The sequence below is a fragment of the Diceros bicornis genome, chromosome 34 (genome assembly GCF_020826845.1).
Source record: "Diceros bicornis minor isolate mBicDic1 chromosome 34, mDicBic1.mat.cur, whole genome shotgun sequence".
Taxonomy (NCBI): Eukaryota; Metazoa; Chordata; class Mammalia; order Perissodactyla; family Rhinocerotidae; genus Diceros; species Diceros bicornis.
Genome location: NC_080773.1, coordinates 12,519,022 through 12,537,176, shown reverse-complemented (window position 1 = coordinate 12,537,176; position 18,155 = coordinate 12,519,022). Strand labels below are relative to the sequence as shown.

The 18,155-nt window shown below is 57.7% G+C and overlaps 2 protein-coding genes across 3 annotated transcripts; one reads left to right on the top strand and one right to left on the bottom strand.

Moving 5' to 3' along the window:
- Positions 1 to 1,566: 1,566 nt before the first annotated feature.
- YIF1B (Yip1 interacting factor homolog B, membrane trafficking protein) lies at positions 1,567 to 9,312 on the top strand. Of its 2 annotated transcripts, none has more exons than XM_058529240.1 (8): positions 1,567 to 1,665; positions 5,943 to 6,181; positions 6,265 to 6,369; positions 6,560 to 6,638; positions 6,770 to 6,827; positions 7,730 to 7,885; positions 7,961 to 8,054; positions 8,950 to 9,312. In XM_058529240.1, exons 1-8 carry the CDS (start codon positions 1,623 to 1,625, stop codon positions 9,103 to 9,105), a joined length of 930 nt encoding a protein of 309 aa, XP_058385223.1. In that variant the 5' UTR covers positions 1,567 to 1,622; the 3' UTR covers positions 9,106 to 9,312. The 2 variants fall into 2 exon arrangements, with proteins under 2 accessions (XP_058385223.1, XP_058385222.1); XM_058529239.1 differs by having other exon boundaries at positions 1,585 to 1,674.
- On the bottom strand, positions 9,212 to 10,140 carry C34H19orf33 (chromosome 34 C19orf33 homolog). The gene is made up of 4 exons (XM_058529244.1): positions 10,071 to 10,140; positions 9,842 to 9,954; positions 9,622 to 9,693; positions 9,212 to 9,522 (listed from the first exon to the last, which is right to left on the bottom strand). Exons 1-4 carry the CDS (start codon positions 10,090 to 10,092, stop codon positions 9,448 to 9,450), a joined length of 282 nt encoding a protein of 93 aa, XP_058385227.1. The 5' UTR covers positions 10,093 to 10,140; the 3' UTR covers positions 9,212 to 9,447.
- Positions 10,141 to 18,155: the final 8,015 nt, after the last annotated feature.

Sequence of the window (18,155 nt, the reverse complement as noted above, 5' to 3'; positions counted from 1 at the left end):
CAGCTGGTTCTATTTATAAAACTGTGGCAGTTCTTGGGGCAGAGACCAACTTGGGGCTGACAACTCACAGGAAGAGATACCTGATAATAAAAACAGTAACAGTAGCTGCCAGTGATCAAAGGCTTACAATACGCCAGGCCCTGTGGATACATAGGCTTGTATTGAACCCTCAACCCCTCCTATATTATTCCCATTAAACAGATGAGAAAATTTAGGCTTAAAAATGGAGAAGTGACCCGGGGCCGGCCCGGTGGCTTAGCGGTTAAGTGCACGCGCTCCACTGTTGGCGGCCTGGGTTCGATCCCTGGCACGCACTGACGCACCGCTTCTCCAGCCATGCTGAGGCCGCGTCCCACATCCGGCAACTAGAAGGATGTGCAGCTATGACATACAACTATCTACTGGGGCATTGGGGGAAAAAAATAAAAAAATAAAATTATTAAAAAAAAAAAAATGGAGTAGTGACCCAACTGGTAAGGGGTGAAGATGCGGCCAGCAGAAAGCCAAAATACCTGCTTTATTAATAAAAAAACATTCACAGAATTTAGAAGAGGGGAGGGAGCTAAGGATGAGAAACTGGTGGTGGAGCCCAAGGGACAGATACTAGACCAGAGGTGCAGAAGAGGAATGGGGGCACCTCACAGAAAAGGACCGCGGCTGAGCCAGGACTCGTAACTGAGAGCCCAGAACAGTCCTCAAGGTCCCCAGGAAAGATATCTCAGAGGAGGAAAGGGAAAGCCACAGCGACAGGTCACTTGCTAACATCCTTCCGGAGTGCTATCACTGCCCAGAAGTCACGTCTACCATTATCTTTGCCTCAGATAAGGGGAGGAGACCGAGGGACAGAAAAGGGGAGGCTGAGGGGAAGAGAAAGGGGGAGACCGGGTGAGATGAAGGGGGAGACAGGGGGACGGAGAGAGGAGGGACGACGGAAGCTTCATTTCCAGGCTCCTCACTTGCAGGTGTGGCTGTGTGTGCTATGAGATGCTGGGGCTTGTAGTGTTTTGGGCGGACCAGGAAGCCAGGTCGCAATACAAGAGCATTTGTGAATTTCTGGGAAAATGTCTAAAGATGTCTTCAAAGAAAGACTCCTGATTCTTCCCACCTAACTTGTTGGGCGTCCTTTTCTCATTCCAAATATTCACTTTAATACCTAAGGTCTGCCAAAATTGTACAAGCGTTAGAGCTCGCACAGCTCCGCTTAGCCCCTCGGGGACACAAATGGATCTCTCCTCCCCCGCTCCATACCCTTCCCTGGCTCCCCAGCGCTCTCAGCGACCCAAATTGAGCGCCTGTTTATAGAGAACTCCATTTCCCATCGGCCTCTCCGCTCCACAACTACATTTCCCGTCATGCACGACACCGCCCACTCCTAGGATTGCTCCTGGCTCCGCCCTCCTGCCCCTCGGGTCCCAACTCTCGCCTTACGTCACCGGCCTCCAGTCCCCGCCTCTCGCCCGCCGCCGACTCGTCCAGGCCTCCGCGAGGGGGCGTGGCCTCTGCTCTCTCATGTCTCCCATTGGCTGTCGCGTCGGCGGTAGGGCGTGGCTACGGGAGCCGGGCGGGCACATTTGGAACCGCGGCCAGGGCGGCGGCGGCAGTGGTGGCGGCGGTGGTGGAGGATGCAGCCGGCAGGCTTGGCGGCGGCGGGGACGCCCCGGCAGCGTAAGTGGCGTACGTGGCCGGGCGAGGAGACCGGGCGGGCGGGGCCGCTGCGGCGGTTGGCGAGGTCGCTGCGGGGCGGAAGTCACGAGGTCAGGGATCTGGAGCTTCGAGGTGTGCACAGCGCAGAGATGCCAGGTCCGGGTAGGGGGCGCGTTGGGGTCGATTATTCTTTTCTTTAGGAAATTCCTTGGGAAGAAAACCACTTTGGGTAGGCTATGGTGTGATGTGCAGAAAAACGCGACTTTCATTCATTGTCAGTTAGCGATCGGCCCGCTCCCCGCCTCCCGTGGCCTCGGGCCGTCGCCCACGCTTTTTAGGACGGCGTTCACAGCCCTGCGTGAGCGCGGAGGACCATTTACCCCGCATTTAAATTGGAACCTGTGTTTACCGTACTGTTCACGCCCCTTTCCCCTCTGGATTTGTGTCTCTCTCTGTAAGTTCTCTGCAGCTCCGTGAGTGTGCGTGCATCTCGTTTATTCATTCAACACATCCTGCCTCTGCTCCCCTTGGGCCAGGCCCCGTGCTGGAGTTGGGGTGCCCCGTGGTAACCAACATAGCACTGGTCCTTGTCAGCTTACAGCTCAGAGTGGAGTGGAAAGACAGACACTATACTCCAGAGCAAACAAGTCAGCAAGATAATTTGGGGAGTGATTAGGGCCGGAGGGGAATAACTAATCCAGAATGTGCCCTGGGATTGAGGAGGCCTCTCTGTGGAGGGAGAAGGCGCAATGCGCTCATTCCTTTCTTCACCCATTGTGAAGTGCCTGGCTGGCCCTGGGGTGGGTGATGCTGGGGATACAGCAGTGCCAGACAGCCCTGGTTCCTGTCCTCATGGAGCTACCATTACGGGGCAGAGGACAGCAACAGTCTAGAGTGGCAGGGCTATGATGAGAGAAGCACAGGCAGAGGAGCCAGGGCCAGGATGGCGGAAGCCCCATCACAGTGGTTGTGGCTGGGATGGAGGTGTTGTGGTAGCCCCAGCTTAGGCACGTGACCCAGCCTGGGGGTGTCAGAGAAGCTTCCTGGAAGAGGTACGTCTAATGATGAAGAATTAGCCCAGAGAAGGGGATCTGTGGTAAGAAGGAAAAGCATTGGAAGCCTGTGCCAAGTAAACAAGTAGACAAATGAATATATATTTAGCAACAGTGATAAGTGCTCAGAAGGGAAAAAGCACCACTGGGTATTATGTGAAAGAACAGATTGGGGCCGGCCCCGTGGCTTAGCGGTTAAGTGCGCGCGCTCCACTGCTGGCGGCCCGGGTTCAGATCCCGGGCGCGCACCAACGCACCGCTTCTCCGGCCATGCTGAGGCCGCGTCCCACATACAGCAACTAGAAGGATGTGCAGCTATGACATACAACTATCTACTGGGGCTTTGGGGAAAAAAAGGAGGAGGATTGGCAATAGATGTTAGCTCAGAGCTGGTCTTCCTCAGCAAAAAGAGGATTAGCACGGATGTTAGCTCAGGGCTGATTTTCCTCACAAAAAAAAAAAAAAAACAGATGGGGCTAGTGCTTCATATTGAGGAGTGAGTAAGGTCCCTCTGAGAAGGAAGCATTTGCATTGAGGCCTGAGTGCTATATTGGCAGGTGCTAATCGTGGCAGGTGTTCCAAGGAGATAGCACTGCATGCTCAGAAGCCTGTGGGGCAAGGAGCTTGGCAGGGTCAGGGCCCAGAGGAGGCCGTTGTGACTGGGTACAGAGAGCCAGTCATCAAACGAGGGTGGTTGGCAGGGCCGGGTCATGCAGGGCCTCGTAGGTGTTTGGATATTTTTTTGTGGGGAGGAAGATTAGCCCTGAGCTAACATCCCTTGCCAATCCTCCTCTTTTTGCTGAGGAAGATTGGCCCTGGGCTAACATCCGTGCCCATCTTCCTCTACTTTATATGTGGGACGCCTGCTACAGCATGGCTTGACAAGTGGTGCATCGGTCTGTGCCTGGGATCCGAACCTGTGAACCCTGGGCCGCTGAAGCGGAGCGCACCAACTTAACCGCTATGCCACCAGGCCGGCCCCAGGCATTTGGATTTTATTCTCAGCACAGTGGGCTCCAATCTTAGGCAGAGGACACGAAATGTTCTCTTCTGCATTTAAAAAGATCTCTCTGGCTGCCGACTGGAGAGAAGGTTGGTGGGGCTAAGAATGGACAGGGGGACCTGGTAGGAGGACATTTAAGTCAGGTGCGAGGTCACGGTCTGAGAGGGGAGGGTAACATTGAGACACAGTGGGCGAGCACTAGCCATTGGTTGGCTGGATGTCAGACAGAAGGGGAATCCGGGGTTTGGACACTGAGGTAAGGGCCCAGGGGCAGCCAGAGGGCGTTGCTGGGAAGTGGCCAGACCCGGGTCTGGAGCCAGGAGGGAAGTGGTAGCTGGAAACAGAGGCTGGAGCCCAGGGCACACCGTGGCTGTGAAAGCTGTGGGCGGCGGGTGAGATTGCCCCAGGTGAGAGGCAGAAGACGAGGGAAGAGTGGAAACGGGTCACACATTTCAGGGAGCTGGAAATAACTCATTGATGGAGAGGGACCAATCGGGAGACCCTCAGCTCCGTGAAGGCAGGAGCGTTTGTCTTTTTGATCCTTACTGTATCGGCCAGGCCTGCAGCAGAGCCTGACTCACAGAGGTCCTCAAGAGGTGTCTGGGGGCCAAACAGGAAAGAGAAAGAGGTCGTGTCCCGGAAGCCAGGAGAGCAGAGTTGGCGGTTGGCATCCGGGGCAGTGGCGTCAAATGCTGCCGAGGGCTCGAGTCAGAGAAAGTGGCGTGGCGGCCTCGGCCTGGAAGTGCGGAGAGCCAGTTAGGAGGCCGGCGGGAGCAGAACCCCAAGGGCCAGGGGCTGAGGGGTGACAGGGAGAGAGGAAGGTTTGCATTGAAGCTTCAAGAAGTCGGCCCTTCTGGCCACAAGAGGGACAAGGAAGAGGGAGGTGGGCTTGGGGACAAGCGGGCCGGGGCCAGGGCTGCCTGCTGTGGGATTGAGGGCACCTGGGCCTGTCTTCAGGCTACAAGTAGTTGAGAGGAAGAGTTGAGGCGCTAGTCATTAACAGGTGACAGGGACTGGCCGCTTGTTTTGTGCTGGGCCCGGGGCTGAGCGGTTTCTAAGGTCCCTTTGCCTCGGCCCTGAACTCCGCTCTGCAGAGGAGAGAACTGAGACGCAGAGGAAGCCACGATGGGATTATTCAGCATCGTTGACTGCTCAGGAGCGGGGCCCTGGAGCCAGAGTGCTGGGCTCAGGTCCGCCCTGTCCGTGTTCCCCGTCTCCCCGGCTGCCTTACCCACCCCAGCTGAGCGCACCTCCAGCAGGTCCTGCCCCTCCTCCCTCCACAGTCTCTCGGGAAGCAGCCCATGCCCTCCCCACCGCTGCCCCACCCTCTGTCCTGCCCTCCCACCTCGCCGCTTCCTCCCTCCTCTCCTCTCCCTGTCCCCCCCCAACCTGTTCCCCACGTGAAGCCAGAGGGACCTTTTAAAAACTTGAAACCTGGCTCTGCCTCCTACTATGTATGACTTAGGGCAAGGGCCTGAAGCTCTTTGGCACTTGCTTTTCCCATCTGTAAAATGGGGATGATAACAGCATCGACACAAATGGGGTTGTCATGAGAATTAAAGGAGTTAATCCATAGTGTTTAGAACACGGCCTGATATGTGTAAGTGCTCAGTTAGGGTTCATTATTCTAACATTTATCAGGCCCACCTGGGCTGGACCCTGCTGTCGCTCAGTCAGTTTGGCCCTTTGCACAAGTCACGTAGCCTGTCTGGGCCTGGGTTACCACATCTGTAAGATGAGGATAGCCATTTACTCATTCATCAGGATTTTATCAAGTCCTTCCTCTAGCCCTGTTCTGGGGGCTGGGGATTCCGCCACGAACAAGACAAAGATCCCCACCTTGGGGGGCTCATGTTTTAGTGGGAGACAGAGAGTGAACAAAATACAGAAAACACTATATTAGCTGGTGCTGAGTTTTGTGGATATCAGTGAAGCAGGGAAGGAGGGTGGGGAGATGCAGTTGTAGACAGGATGGTCAGGGAAGGCCCCCCTGAGCCAAGACTTCAAGGCAGGGAGGGAGCCATGAGGACATCTGGGGCAAGGCCCCAGTACGTGGTAGCTGTCAACATCATCGTCATCGCCGCCATCATCGTCATCATCATTTGGATGGATGGATGGGCAGCAGGCAGAGCCACTGCACTAGACTAGCTGGCCCGTGTGACATCGGAGCCAGTGCTCCCCGCGGCAGAAGAGGGGGCGCGCCTGCACAATGAATGAGCCTTCCCACCCCTCTCCCCCTGCAGCCTCGAAGCGGAGGATCCCTGTGTCCCAGCCGGGCATGGCTGACCCCCACCAGCTTTTTGATGACACGAGTTCGGCCCAGAGCCAGGGCTACGGGGCCCAGCGGGGACCAGGCAGCTTGGGCTACCCCGCAGCTGCGGCCTCGCCCCAGGCGGCCTTCCTGGCTGATCCTGTGTCCAACATGGCCATGGCCTATGGGAGCAGCCTGGCTGCGCAGGGCAAGGAGCTGGTGGATAAGAACGTGAGTGGGCTGGGCTGGGGGCGAGGAGTCGTGGGGGGGGCCATGGGGGGGCCGGGGCGTCAGGTCTGAGCTCTCCTCCCCAGATTGACCGCTTCATCCCCGTCACCAAGCTCAAGTATTACTTCGCTGTGGACACGCTGTACGTGGGCAAAAAGCTGGGCCTGCTCTTCTTCCCCTACCTGCACCAGGTGAGCATCGCCCCACTGGGGGACGCGGTCTGCGTGGGGACAGCCAATGCGAGAGGGCAGGGGCCTGGGGGTGAGTCAGAGGCTGGGGCAGGTGCAAGGCCCAGGGCAGTAGGCTCGCCCCAAGAGAGGGCCTGTAAGCAGGGTGGGGGAGCCCAGGTCTGGGGGTCTTGCCTGCCCCCTCTCCCCACAGGACTGGGAGGTGCAGTACCAGCAGGACACGCCAGTGGCCCCCCGCTTTGACATCAACGCTCCTGACCTCTACATTCCAGGTTTCACCCTCCCCGCGTCCATCCCGCACCCTCCTCCCTCTGGGTGGGCAGGTCTCGCGGAGGTTTAGGTGCCCGGAGGCCCGGGTGGTCCTTCCTTCTCTGACCTGTGTCTGTGTGTCTGTCTCCCACAGCTATGGCTTTCATCACCTACGTCTTGGTGGCTGGCCTGGCCCTGGGGACCCAGGATAGGTAGGAGAGGCCTGGGGTCAGCAGAATCGAGGGGGCCTGGGGGGCAGTCAGGAAGGTCTCTTGCATGCCCTCTCTCAGAAGAGCCCCACCGTGCTCCCAGGTAGCCCAAGACAGAGCCCTCTGTCACACTCAGGGTCACCCTTGCCTCTTCACTCTCTTTCCCACCACGTGCAGCCCATCACCACCCCCTGTGCTGGGTGACTCTAAATCCGGCCCTCCCTTGGCCTCCACCACCAGATCCAGCCTCATCCTCGCCCTCTCTGCCCATCCTCCTCACTCTGCTGCACCACCCTGGTCCTCTTTCCATCTTCCAGAGGGCCTGGTGCTGCCACCCCAGGGCCTTTGCACATCCAGTTCCCTTTGCTCAGGAGTATGTTCCTCCCCTACAGCATCTGCTCATCCACAATGTGTCCACTCTGTTGTCACTTCCTCAGGGAAGCCTTCCCGCCCCCAGTCTGGGTCAAGGTCCCACCTCTCGTTCATAGGCCCCTGTTCACTTCCTTTGTGGCACTGAAAACAGCTGTCATTAGAATCAGTTCATTGTCGAGGCACTGGGGATATGACAGAGACCAAGGTCCTTCTCCCCCAGCTCCTTACTCCAGGCCCCAGCTCAGTGTCCCCTCCCCTGGGAAGCCCTCTCTGACATACCCTCCCGACTGGGTCAGGCACCTCCCCTGAGCTCCCAGCACCCCCTGCGCTTCCCCCATCCCAGCCCTGACCTCTCTGGGCTGTCACTGAGGACAGGTCCGCCTTCCCTGTAATGGGGTTTCCACGAGGACAGGGCCCAGATCTGTCTCGGTCTCTGCCGGGTCTCCAGCCCCACCCAGCACAGGCTGTCCCCAGGCGCATGCCCAGGGAGGGTCTGAGTGGGCCTGCGGATGACAGGGCTTGGGCACTGGCAGGTTCTCCCCAGACCTCCTGGGGCTGCAGGCCAGCTCCGCCCTGGCATGGCTGACACTGGAGGTGCTGGCCATCCTGCTCAGCCTCTACCTGGTCACCGTCAACACTGACCTCACCACTATCGACCTGGTGGCCTTCCTGGGCTACAAGTATGTCGGGTGAGTACCCCTCCGCCTCCCGCCGCCAGCCCCAGCCCTGGGCCTCATCCTCAGACCAGCCTTGGCCTTCCCCAGGATGATCGGCGGGGTCCTCATGGGCCTGCTCTTCGGGAAGACGGGCTACCACCTAGTCCTGGGCTGGTGCTGCGTGTCCATCTTCGTGTTCATGGTGAGTGGGGCTCAGGGGAGGACGGGTGAGGGCACAGGCCTCCTGGGCAGAGTCGGGCTTCCTGGAGGCATCTGAGCAGAGGCTGGGAGGTGGGGAGTTTAGACGAGAGCTGCATTGCTGGACTGAGGAGCCCTGGAGTGGCTCCCCAGCCCGGGGGTCAGGAGGGCTTCCTGGAAGAGGAGGTGTCCAAGCTGGGGCCTGAAGGAAGGGAGGGAGCCAGCTGGGCTGCCAGGGTAGGCTCTCCCTCTCACTCCACTCTCCCTGCATGGTGGGCTTTCCTGCCAATCTGTTAGGACAAGAAAAGCTTCAGCACCACGGAAGTAACTCTCTGAGGCCCCCTCCAGCTGGAGTGGAGACGCTGGTTAAGAGCCCTGGGCTACACTGGGTCCTGGGCAAATCACCTCCTCTCTAAACCTCAGTTTCCCCTTTTATAAAATGGGGGTGATGATAATTGCATCTCGGGGTCCTGGGAGGATTCAGTGGGAGCATGTGTGAGGAGCAGAGGGCAGAAATTGGTGGCTGGTGGGCCCCATCTGACCCTCAGACAAACTTCGACTTAGATGTCATTATTTACAAGTTTTTTTTTAAAAAAGTATGTCTGGCTTGGTTGAAATACTGTCACTTGGCCACCCCCTTCCGGCAGGGTATTCACAGTGACGTTCCCACCTCAATCGAGGCCTCGCCTGGCATTTGAGTTGGAACACCCTCCCCCTCCCCCCCCCCCCCCCCCCCGTTTCCCCCAATCCTGGGGAGGAGCAAGTCCTCCCCCGAAGCAGAGACCTGGGCCCCTGTGGACGGAGGGAGAAACTGGTGGCTGCAGAGGGGCGGGGACTGGAAGCAGGTCCAGGGGCGTCCAGGGGCCGAGGGCTCAAGGGCCAATCCCCTCCCGCCCCAGATCCGGACGCTGCGTCTGAAGATCCTGGCCGAGGCGGCGGCCGAGGGCGTCCCGGTGCGCGGGGCGCGGAACCAGCTGCGCATGTACCTGACCATGGCCGTGGCGGCGGCGCAGCCCCTGCTCATGTACTGGCTCACCTTCCACCTGGTGCGGTGACGGCGCCCGGCCGGCCGTCGCCCCAGCTGCTGCTCCTGGCGGCCACCGCGCCGCCGCCGCTCATCTCCCTCGCCCGCCCGCCGTGGCAGCGGCGCCCCCAGCCCCAGTCCCCCCCCCCTTGCCAAGGTGCTGAGATCTCCAGCTGCACAGGCCGCGCCAGCGGTGCGGCCACTGTTCCAGAAACAATAAACCGCGATGGGCACGGCGTGCGCAGCCTCTCCTTGGCGCGGCCGCCCGGCAGGGGGCAGGCCCGGCCCGGGAAGGGGGTCGGCGCGGGGGCGGGGCCGGGACCAGAAGACGAGCGGAGGGCCAGAGAGGTTTTAATAAGCCCCGCCCCGCCCGTCAGTGCGAAGCCTCTTTCTTCCCCTTCTTCTTCTTCATCTTGGGCTTCTTGACCTTGCCCGCGGTGCCTTCGTGCTGTGGCCGAGGGCGGTGGGGGGAGAGGAGAGAGGGTCCGCGGGTGAGGCCCTGCCCTCCCCTGGGCACCGGGCAGCCGCTGGGAGGGGAGGTCCTTACCTTGGCCTCCGTGTCCGAGCCGCTGGAGCTGCTGCTGCTGCTGCTGCTGTCCGAGGAGCCGCGGGGGCCGTGCTGGTTGGGGGCGTGGCAGTGAGGCCGGCCCTTACCCAGTCCCCCCCGCCCCCCAAGTTGGAAGCCCGAGGCCGGGCAGGGCCCTGGGATCAGAAGCTACTCGTTTCCCCCCGCCCCGCGGGGTGTGCCCGGTCCTGTGATCACTTACCCCCGGGCTACCAGCTGCCCCTGCCTCGGGCGGGCCCTGAACTTTGGGGGGGCCGTGCTTGGGGTCGCCCAGCTGGCCTGCCTCCGGCAGTTTCTGGGGGGAGGGCTCCACGGCTGCGGAGAGAAGCCGAGCGGGGTGCGTTGGCGCGGGCGCAAGGACTGCCCTCTCGGAGGGGCCCTGGGTGAGGCCGGCCTCCCGCCCCCCGAGTTCCCCACTCCCCGGAGCGCACCTGCCGCCAGGTCGAAGTCCATGGTGGTGGGAGCGGGCTGTCGGGTGGGCGGGGAGGGCCGGGAGGGCGCGGGGAGGAGCCGCGGGCCCCGCCCGCCCCAGGAATTCTGGGCGCCCCGCCCGACCTTTGTTCAGTCCTTAGCCCTGACTCACCGCCGCTCCCGAGCGCCGCCCAGCTTTCCCCGTGGGAAATGGGGAGGGTGGACGGTTGACTGCTGTGGCCCTCCACCCCCACCGCGGAGCCTGGGCAAGGGGGACGGGGGAATATGTGGGCAGCTGCAGATTTCTGGGCAGGGGGCTGGAGCTGTCATCAGCTTCCCCAAAAAGGGGCAGATGCCCGCTTTGCACGTGAGAGGGAGGGTGCCCCGTCGTGCCCTCTGTGCCATGACAATAATTCTAACACGCTGTGTGCACTTCCTGTGCGCCGGGCGCTCTTCCAAGACCTTCGCTTCCATTAACTCACTTGAACGATCCTCGGCGGCGGCTTGGTGAGAAGCCGTGTCTGGAGGCGTGAAGAGCCTGAACTAGGAACCAGCCTGCTGAGTCTGAAGCCCAGCTGGACCGTTTCGTAGGGGGCCATCTGGGGAGAGTTGCTCACCTCTCTTGCCTCAGTTTCCTCATCTGTAAATGACAGCTACTTTATGGAGTTAACCTAGAATCAAATGGATTTGTTTCCTGGAACATGCCTGGCACAAAGTAAGTGCTTATAAAATAATATTTGGGGAATTTTTAAAGACAAGTATTGTGACTAGCCCTATTTCACAGATGAGAAAACTGAGGGAGCAGACAGTTAATTAAGAGGATGAGGGGCAGATGTAGCAATGAGCAGGCTGGAACTGGGATTCAGACCCAGGCAGTGTGGCTCGAGTCTAAGGCTCTGCCTGGCCCGGCCCTCATCCTGGAGGGCGCTCCGTGGCAGGGGCAGCCAGCAGAGCCCAGCCTTCCCTCCCGGCGCTGGGCTGGGGGAGGCTCCCATCGCTGTGAGGCTAGGTGTCCTTTCAAGTTCCTCCCCAGCCCAGCCCAGCCCTGCCCCCAGCCCTGGGCTGCCCGTCCCTGCAGGAGCGGGCAGGAGGGTCTGAGGCCTGTGCATGATGAACACGTGCAGTAGTCAGCCTTGTGCACTCGGGTCTTGGCTCCAAAGTCCATTCCTTAGAGGAGCTGCCTGGGCTGGCCGCTCCTCAGAGCCCGTCACTCCATCCCCTTCCCCTGCTTGAGGGCCGGCACAGCCCTCACTTTCCACTACCTGAAGTGGCCTTTCTTCTCGCTCATTCCTGCAGCATATATTTGTTGAGCCCAGCACAGTTCAAGTGCAGGGGAGCAGAAGGAGCAAAACCAGCAAAAATTCCAGCCTCGTGGAATTGACTTTGTAGTGGGAGAAACAAGGGAAAAGGTATAGCGTGTTAGGAAAAAACCTGGAAACTACAGTGTCCCATCAGTTGGTGAATAGGTAGACAAAATGTGGTCTATCTACGCAATGGAATACTATTCAGCAATAAAAAGGGATGAACTCCTGACGTAGGCCCATCACGGATGAACCTCAGAAACATTCCACTGGGTGAAAGAAGCCAGACGCAAAAGATGACAGACTGTATGATCTCATTCATAGGGAGTGCTCGGAGAAGGCAATTATGGAGACAGAAAGTAGATTAGCGGTTGCTGGGAGCTGAGTGTGGCAATGCGGATTAACTGTAAATGGGCATGAGGGAGCTTACTGCAGGATGAAAATGTTCTAAAACTGATTTATGGTGACAACTGCACCACTTGGTAAAATGATTAAAAATCACTGAATTGTACATTTGAAATAGGTGAGTTGTATGTAACTTTTTTTTTTTTTAAAGTGATATGTGCTAAGAAGAGAAATACAGCAAGAAAGGGGGCTAGGTAATAACTCTGTGGTATGTTGGGGAGGGGCTGGAGTTTGGAATAAAGATCTGAAGATGAGAAGACAAGCCATGCCGGCATGTGGAGGAAGAGTGCTCTAGGCAGAGGAAATAGCAAGTACGAAGGCCCTGGGGCAGGAATGTATCTGTGTGTCTGAGAACTGAGGGAGATCAGAGTGGCAGAGAGAACGAAGGGAAAGAAGTAGGAAGTGAGGAGGGATGGGGGAGAGGGGTCTTGCAAACCAGTGATCTTTGGTCTTTACTCTGAGTGAGAAGAGGTGAGTGATGATTGTGGCTTTGCCCACAACTGGATGCAGAGTTATGAGAGAAAGTGTCTGTCTCTCCTGACAGAACATAAATTCCTTGAGGGTGGGGCCTTGTCTGCTTTGCTCAGCACCCAGAATGGTGTGACTCAGAGCTGGTGCTCGCTATCATTTGGTGAATGAGGTTACCTGCTGCCCGGCAGTGATGGCAGGCTAGAGCAAGCAGAGAGTGGCCCGAGTCTGGGTTTTGTGGTCAGCCTGCTTGCAGGCGAATCCTTGCGCTACCCCGTACTGCTCTGTGGACACATAAGCCAACCACTCTGGGCCTCGGTTGCATCCTCTGTATAATGGAAAACCTATAAGGTACACGGTTTTGCACAGAGCCTGCCTGGCACGAGGTAAATAGATGCTCATTAAATGTTAGTTTTCATTATTATTCACAAACGCAATTTCACGATTCCTCATGAAACTGGCGATAGGATCCCTGTGTTATATTTGAGGCAGTCAAGCTTCAAAAAGGTAAGTTTCATGCCTGAGGACACTGGGCTAGAAGGCTGAGGAGCAGCAGTGTGAGACCTTCCAGCCGGGAGACGAAGCAGCTCTTTACTACTGTGCTCAAAGTGTGGGGAGGGTGGATGGGTCGGGGGAGACCACGCCCGGCCCTCCAGACTCCTCTGTTCACTCCTGTATCATAGTTAGGATGCGGCAGCTTTTACAGGGACCCGAAAGACAGAAAAAGCTTAACAAGATAGCTTCCCAGGGTTGGCCCCGTGACCTAGTGGGTAAGTTTGGCGTGTTCCACTTCGGGGGCCTGGGGTTCAGTTCCCGGGCATGGACATACACCCAAGCTTGGCGGCCAAGCTGGGGCAGCGACCCACATGCAAAATAGAGGGAGATGGGCACAGATATTATCTCAGGGCGAGTCTTCCTCAAGCAAAGGGAGGAAGATTGGCAACAGATGTTAACTCTGGGCCAATCTTCCTCAGCAAAAAAAAAAAAAAGGAAAGAAAAAAAAAGCCACAAACGATAGCTTCCTTTTTTGCTCCCACGAAGGCCTGGGCTAGTGGGAGTCCAGGGGGTGAGTGGTGTGCTCCGAGATCATCCAGGAACGGGGCTCCTTCTGTCTGGTTGCTCTGCATCCCTCCAGGGTGTTGCCCTTGGACATACGGGGAGGCTGGCCCCACCATGGGGTGCTCGGGAAGGGAAGGGGAAGTGGAGGGCACACCACTTCTTTTTAAGGACCCCACCAGGAGGCAGCACACGTCCCTTTGGCCAGACTCAGACCCATGGCCACATCCAGCTGCAGGGGGGACTGGGAAACACTTCCGAGCTGGGCAGCCATACACCCAGCAAAAACCGGGGGACTTTGATTACTGAAAGGAAGTGGGGGAACACGGCCACGGGAGCCTGTCCATCACTGCTCCCTGGGGGTGGCAGTGAGTGTCCCTTCCTCCCCTGCTCTGCCTGGCCCACAGGTTTACAAATGGGGCCGGATGAAGGCTGGGAAGGTGAAATGCTTGCACGAAAAACAGGCGTGAGGTCCTAAGATGAGAGCATGTCCACCCTTCTGCTCTTTGGAGAATACGAGTTCCCTGCCGTTCAATGCTCCTCTGCCACGGCTCACAGGAGCAGGGACAGCAGCTTATGTCCGCCCTCCCAGGCCCTGCCTGCCCCTCGCATCGAAAGGCTCTGCCCTCCCTGCTGGTTTCGTTATTTCTGCCCACGTGACTTCATCCTAAGGGTTTAAGCAACAAGTCTTCTCCTTTGTAGGGAAAGGGACCTGTGCTCCCAACTGGCCTGCAGCACTGACGCTATTATTCCCTGTAGCTCAGCTGACCCTGGCTCTAACATTTCCCCAGCTGACATTCTTCAGGGGTCCCTCTGACTCGAAAGTTTTTACTTCATCACTGCAATTTACGAAGAGATTTCTGGAAGCCGACTTTAGCGGCTGGGGAAGCCAAGATGGACGGAGGAGCGGACTGTCAGGAAGTCAGGCCTCCACAGGGTCCCGTGCTCCCACACATCTGAGGACTGACCTGGCTAATCGGAAAAGCAACTGCTACCAGGCCTGGTCTAGCCTCTTTCCTAAAGTTTACATGAACAGAGCGCCCAGTCGATAAACATCATAATCCCTGTTCTGGAATGTTTTCTTTAAACTTAACCACATCCCCAGCGATGCATGACCTTAAGCACACAGTATGCAGGGACTCAGTTTCCTTTCCCACAAGACAAAACCGCTGTGCTGGCCCTGGCCGTTCGGCAATACTGACAATCAGCAAGTCTTGGTGGGCCGGCCTTTGGGAGGGGCCAAGGGGCCGACAGCCCCACTGGGGAAACCGAAGCTTGACCCCCACTCAGCTCATGGTTTCGTCCAGGATTTGATTTTATTCTCTCTCTGAGCTAATCAATTAGCCTGTAACTTGTTTCCAGAGTGCTGGCAGAAGCCTGGCGACTCCTGGGGAGAGACGAAAGGCTTTCCTACTCCCGGTAAGCAGCACCAGCATCAGCATGTGTGTTGGTTTCCCCGGCCCCTTGGGGCCCGAGCGGAGGGTCCAGATGAACCCTGCACATGTGGTCGGTTGCATTACAAGAGGGACACTGAGCCTGGGGAACCTGCCACTCTGGAGCAGGCGGAAGGCAAGCCTCCTCTGTCCCAGAGGGAGCCATTACTTCATCCTTCAAGGAGCCCGCTGCACACCCGGCCCTGAGACAGGGCCCAGGTGACAGCTGTCAGCTGTTCTTGGCACACCCAGTAAGACCTGTGGCAGCTCAAGAGCCCCATGGAGGACTGTCTCTCCCAACAATCCACTGCTCTTGGCTTCTGGTGAATCTCCATGACTAGGCCAGAGTCAGCCACTCTGATTAACCAAATTCGTTCAGTTTGTCTCATATGGCCTTTAACTAAGGCCGCCAGCAGCAGGACTCCAAGCAGGAGCGAGCCTGCTGACAGGAGGCCATTCTTCTGTCCGGGGTCCCGGCCTCATCCAGCTGTGAACGGCGGGGCTTATTCAGACAGCCAGGATGTAATCCAAGACTGGTCTGTCCTCCATTAGGACCCATACGTGGGAGTTCAACCTGAGCTGCTGATCTGCGGTGTCACTGCCAATGACTAGAAGGCCCAAGAGCAGCCCTCACGCGCAGTGGAGAGACACTGGGGCTCGCTCTCTCCCGCAGGCAAAGACACGGAGTCCAGGGCACAGGGCACCCCAGCTCAGGATTTGTTGTTCAGCTTGACTTGGAACACCACTGCATGGGCTTGAAGCCACACGGGCAGGGCCACTGAGTAGTTGCAGCCTCAGTGGCATACCCCGGGGCCTGCCTGGGCATCAGAGTGTGTGACTGTTATCAGCCAGATGAGGACAAGGCTGTGCAGGGCCCGTCTTGGTAAACGTCCAGCGGCACCAGGCACAGCAGAATCGCTTGGGACTGGCCATGTCCCAGGTTACACTGCCAGCTGCAGATGCGGCAGGGCTTGGGGGGACCAGGCGACTGTTTGGCAGGTGGCGGTGTTGGATCTAGAGGACAGAGAGCGTTGACTGCACCCCACTTCCAGGCACCTCCTGGGGTCTAGGACGTTCCCTCCCCGGGTGCCGGGTTCTTGCTCTCCCTCCGAGGACAGGAAATCAGCATGTATCCCATCCCAGCAGGCAGAGCTTCACTCTTCTACCGTCACCTACTCACACTAGACCTGTTGTTCAGGAGGGTCAGATGTGGGGGGAACAAGCATTTGCACACGCTGACAGAGACTAGGTGGGCTAAGCGAGGCCCTCAATGACCAAGAGGTCATTGTCTTCACGACCTGGGACCAGTCAGTCCAAGAAAGAACCTTGAGGGCTGAACCAGAGTTAACTTTAGCCCGAGGCCCCCTTCTGGTCGCTGGCCACCAGGGGGATGCACCAATCAGGTGTGCTGGGGCTCCAGGTGAGGGGGAGGAAAGATGCACCACACCCAGGGACGATGAGGGTAGAACTCCGAGTTTTCAAAATCGTCCATAGAACTCACTGCCCCTCTGACCTGATCTTTACCCAGATGGCTGGGAGAGAAACGCTTCCTGGGGAGAGCCATGTCCTGTGACCAAACAGCCTTACTGTGTGGACCCGCAGGAGAGAGGGCGAGAGAGCTTTGTAGAATTTTTAAAAGTCTATTCCATCTCTTCATGATGCCCGTAGCCTGGGGATGACAGAGGCCCTGAAACGTCCACTGAATACCTGGGCTATTGGCCCACTGTTGGGCAGCCTTTGCAACAAAAAGAGCACCATTGTCAGCCTGTAAATGGTCCAGAAAGCCAAAGACGTGGCACAGTTTAGTTTCAGGGGCCACAGTGGCGTGGCAGGAGCCAGCTGATCAGAAAGGAGGAGCAGCACAATACTCTGAAACAGTGTGGCAGTGAGCCACCAGGCATCAGTGGGTCTGAGGTTCCTGAACACAAAGGGAGATGGAATGGATCTCAGGGTTGCTCAGGCGCGGTGGGGCAGGTTTGGGGACAGCCACCAACTACTTGAGGAGGAACAAGGAGACAGGCAGGTGGGCAGAGGCGGACACCAGCCTCTTGAAGGAGGCTCCCTTCCTGAGCACTCCCACAGGCGACCTGACAGCTAAGATGTCATGTAACCCTCCCACCCACCCATCTTACAGGTGCAGAAACCGGAGGTTCGAAGGTGAGTGACCTGCCCGCTGCCGCACCCCTGGACAGGGGTGGGTGGGGAATCTCTTTCCAATGTCTAGGCCTCCTTGCCCGGACCACAGGCCCTCCTGCTCTGGGGTCTGACAAGTAGGTTCACTTGCTCACCAACTCTTAGCCAGCTGCAGTGACTGTCCACAGTGCCGGGCAGCCTGGAAGGCTGGCAGGGAGAAAGCCAGGAGCAGGGTAAGATGAGGTATTCACCCAACTTGCTTATGGAATAGATTTTTTTTTTTTTTTGAGGAAGATCAGCGCTGAGCTAACATCCATGCTAATCCTCCTCTTTTTGCTGAGGAAGACCGGCTCTGAGCTAACGTCTATTGCCAATCCTCCTTCCCCGCCCCCCAAAGCCCCAGCAGATAGTTATATGTCATAGTCGCACATCCTTCTAGTTGCTGTATGTGGGACGCCGCCTCAGCATGGCCAGAGAAGCGGTGCGTTGGTGCGCGCCTCGGATCCGAACCCGGGCCGCCAGCAGCGGAGCGTGCACACTTAACCACTAAGCCACGGGGCCGGCTCCTGGAATAGATTTTTAAGCCCTAACGGATTCATGTCTTTCCCCACATGTACAGAATGTGACCTTTTTGGCCTGAAGGGATTTCTAGGAAGGGTCAAGGGCAGGAGAGCTTATTGTCTCCTTGTTCCACAGGGAGGCCACAGCAACATCTGGAACTGTCAGGCTGCTTGGGGCCCACAGGCTGGCCCAGCAGCCCCGCCCACTCCCGGGCCAGGGCCCAGCCTCCTGAGTGACCAAGGCAGGTGGAGGCCCCAAGCTACCTGCCTGACCCCGGGAGTTGTTCAGAAGCTGCTCTGTTTGGAAGAAGGAGGGAGGGAAGGGGCTTCCCGAGTCTACAGACAGGAAGGGAACACCCAGAGGAAGGCAGCAGAATTGCGCCTGAGCCTGGAGGCTGGATTCAGCTGGGTGGTGCCCCGTCCACAGTTCAGTGCAGGGGCATGTGGGAGACCCAAGGAAGACTGCAGGGCTGCAGCAAAAGACGAAAATCACGGATGCCAAAGTGATTTTCAGCCAAACCCACTCCAACCTCAGGAAGGCTTCCCCTAGACAGCGTGTATCCTTATTCCAACCCTCCTGGCCCTCAAAGGCAGTGTTTCAAGGAGTGGGCTACAATCCACAGTGGGTCATTTAAAAAAAAAAAAAACATCAATTCAGTGGGTGTTGCCAGAATTTTTAAAAAGTGAAATTGAATAAGAAAATATCAGAGCTCACCATAGGTGGTGGTAAGGCTGTGTGTTGTTTGGTG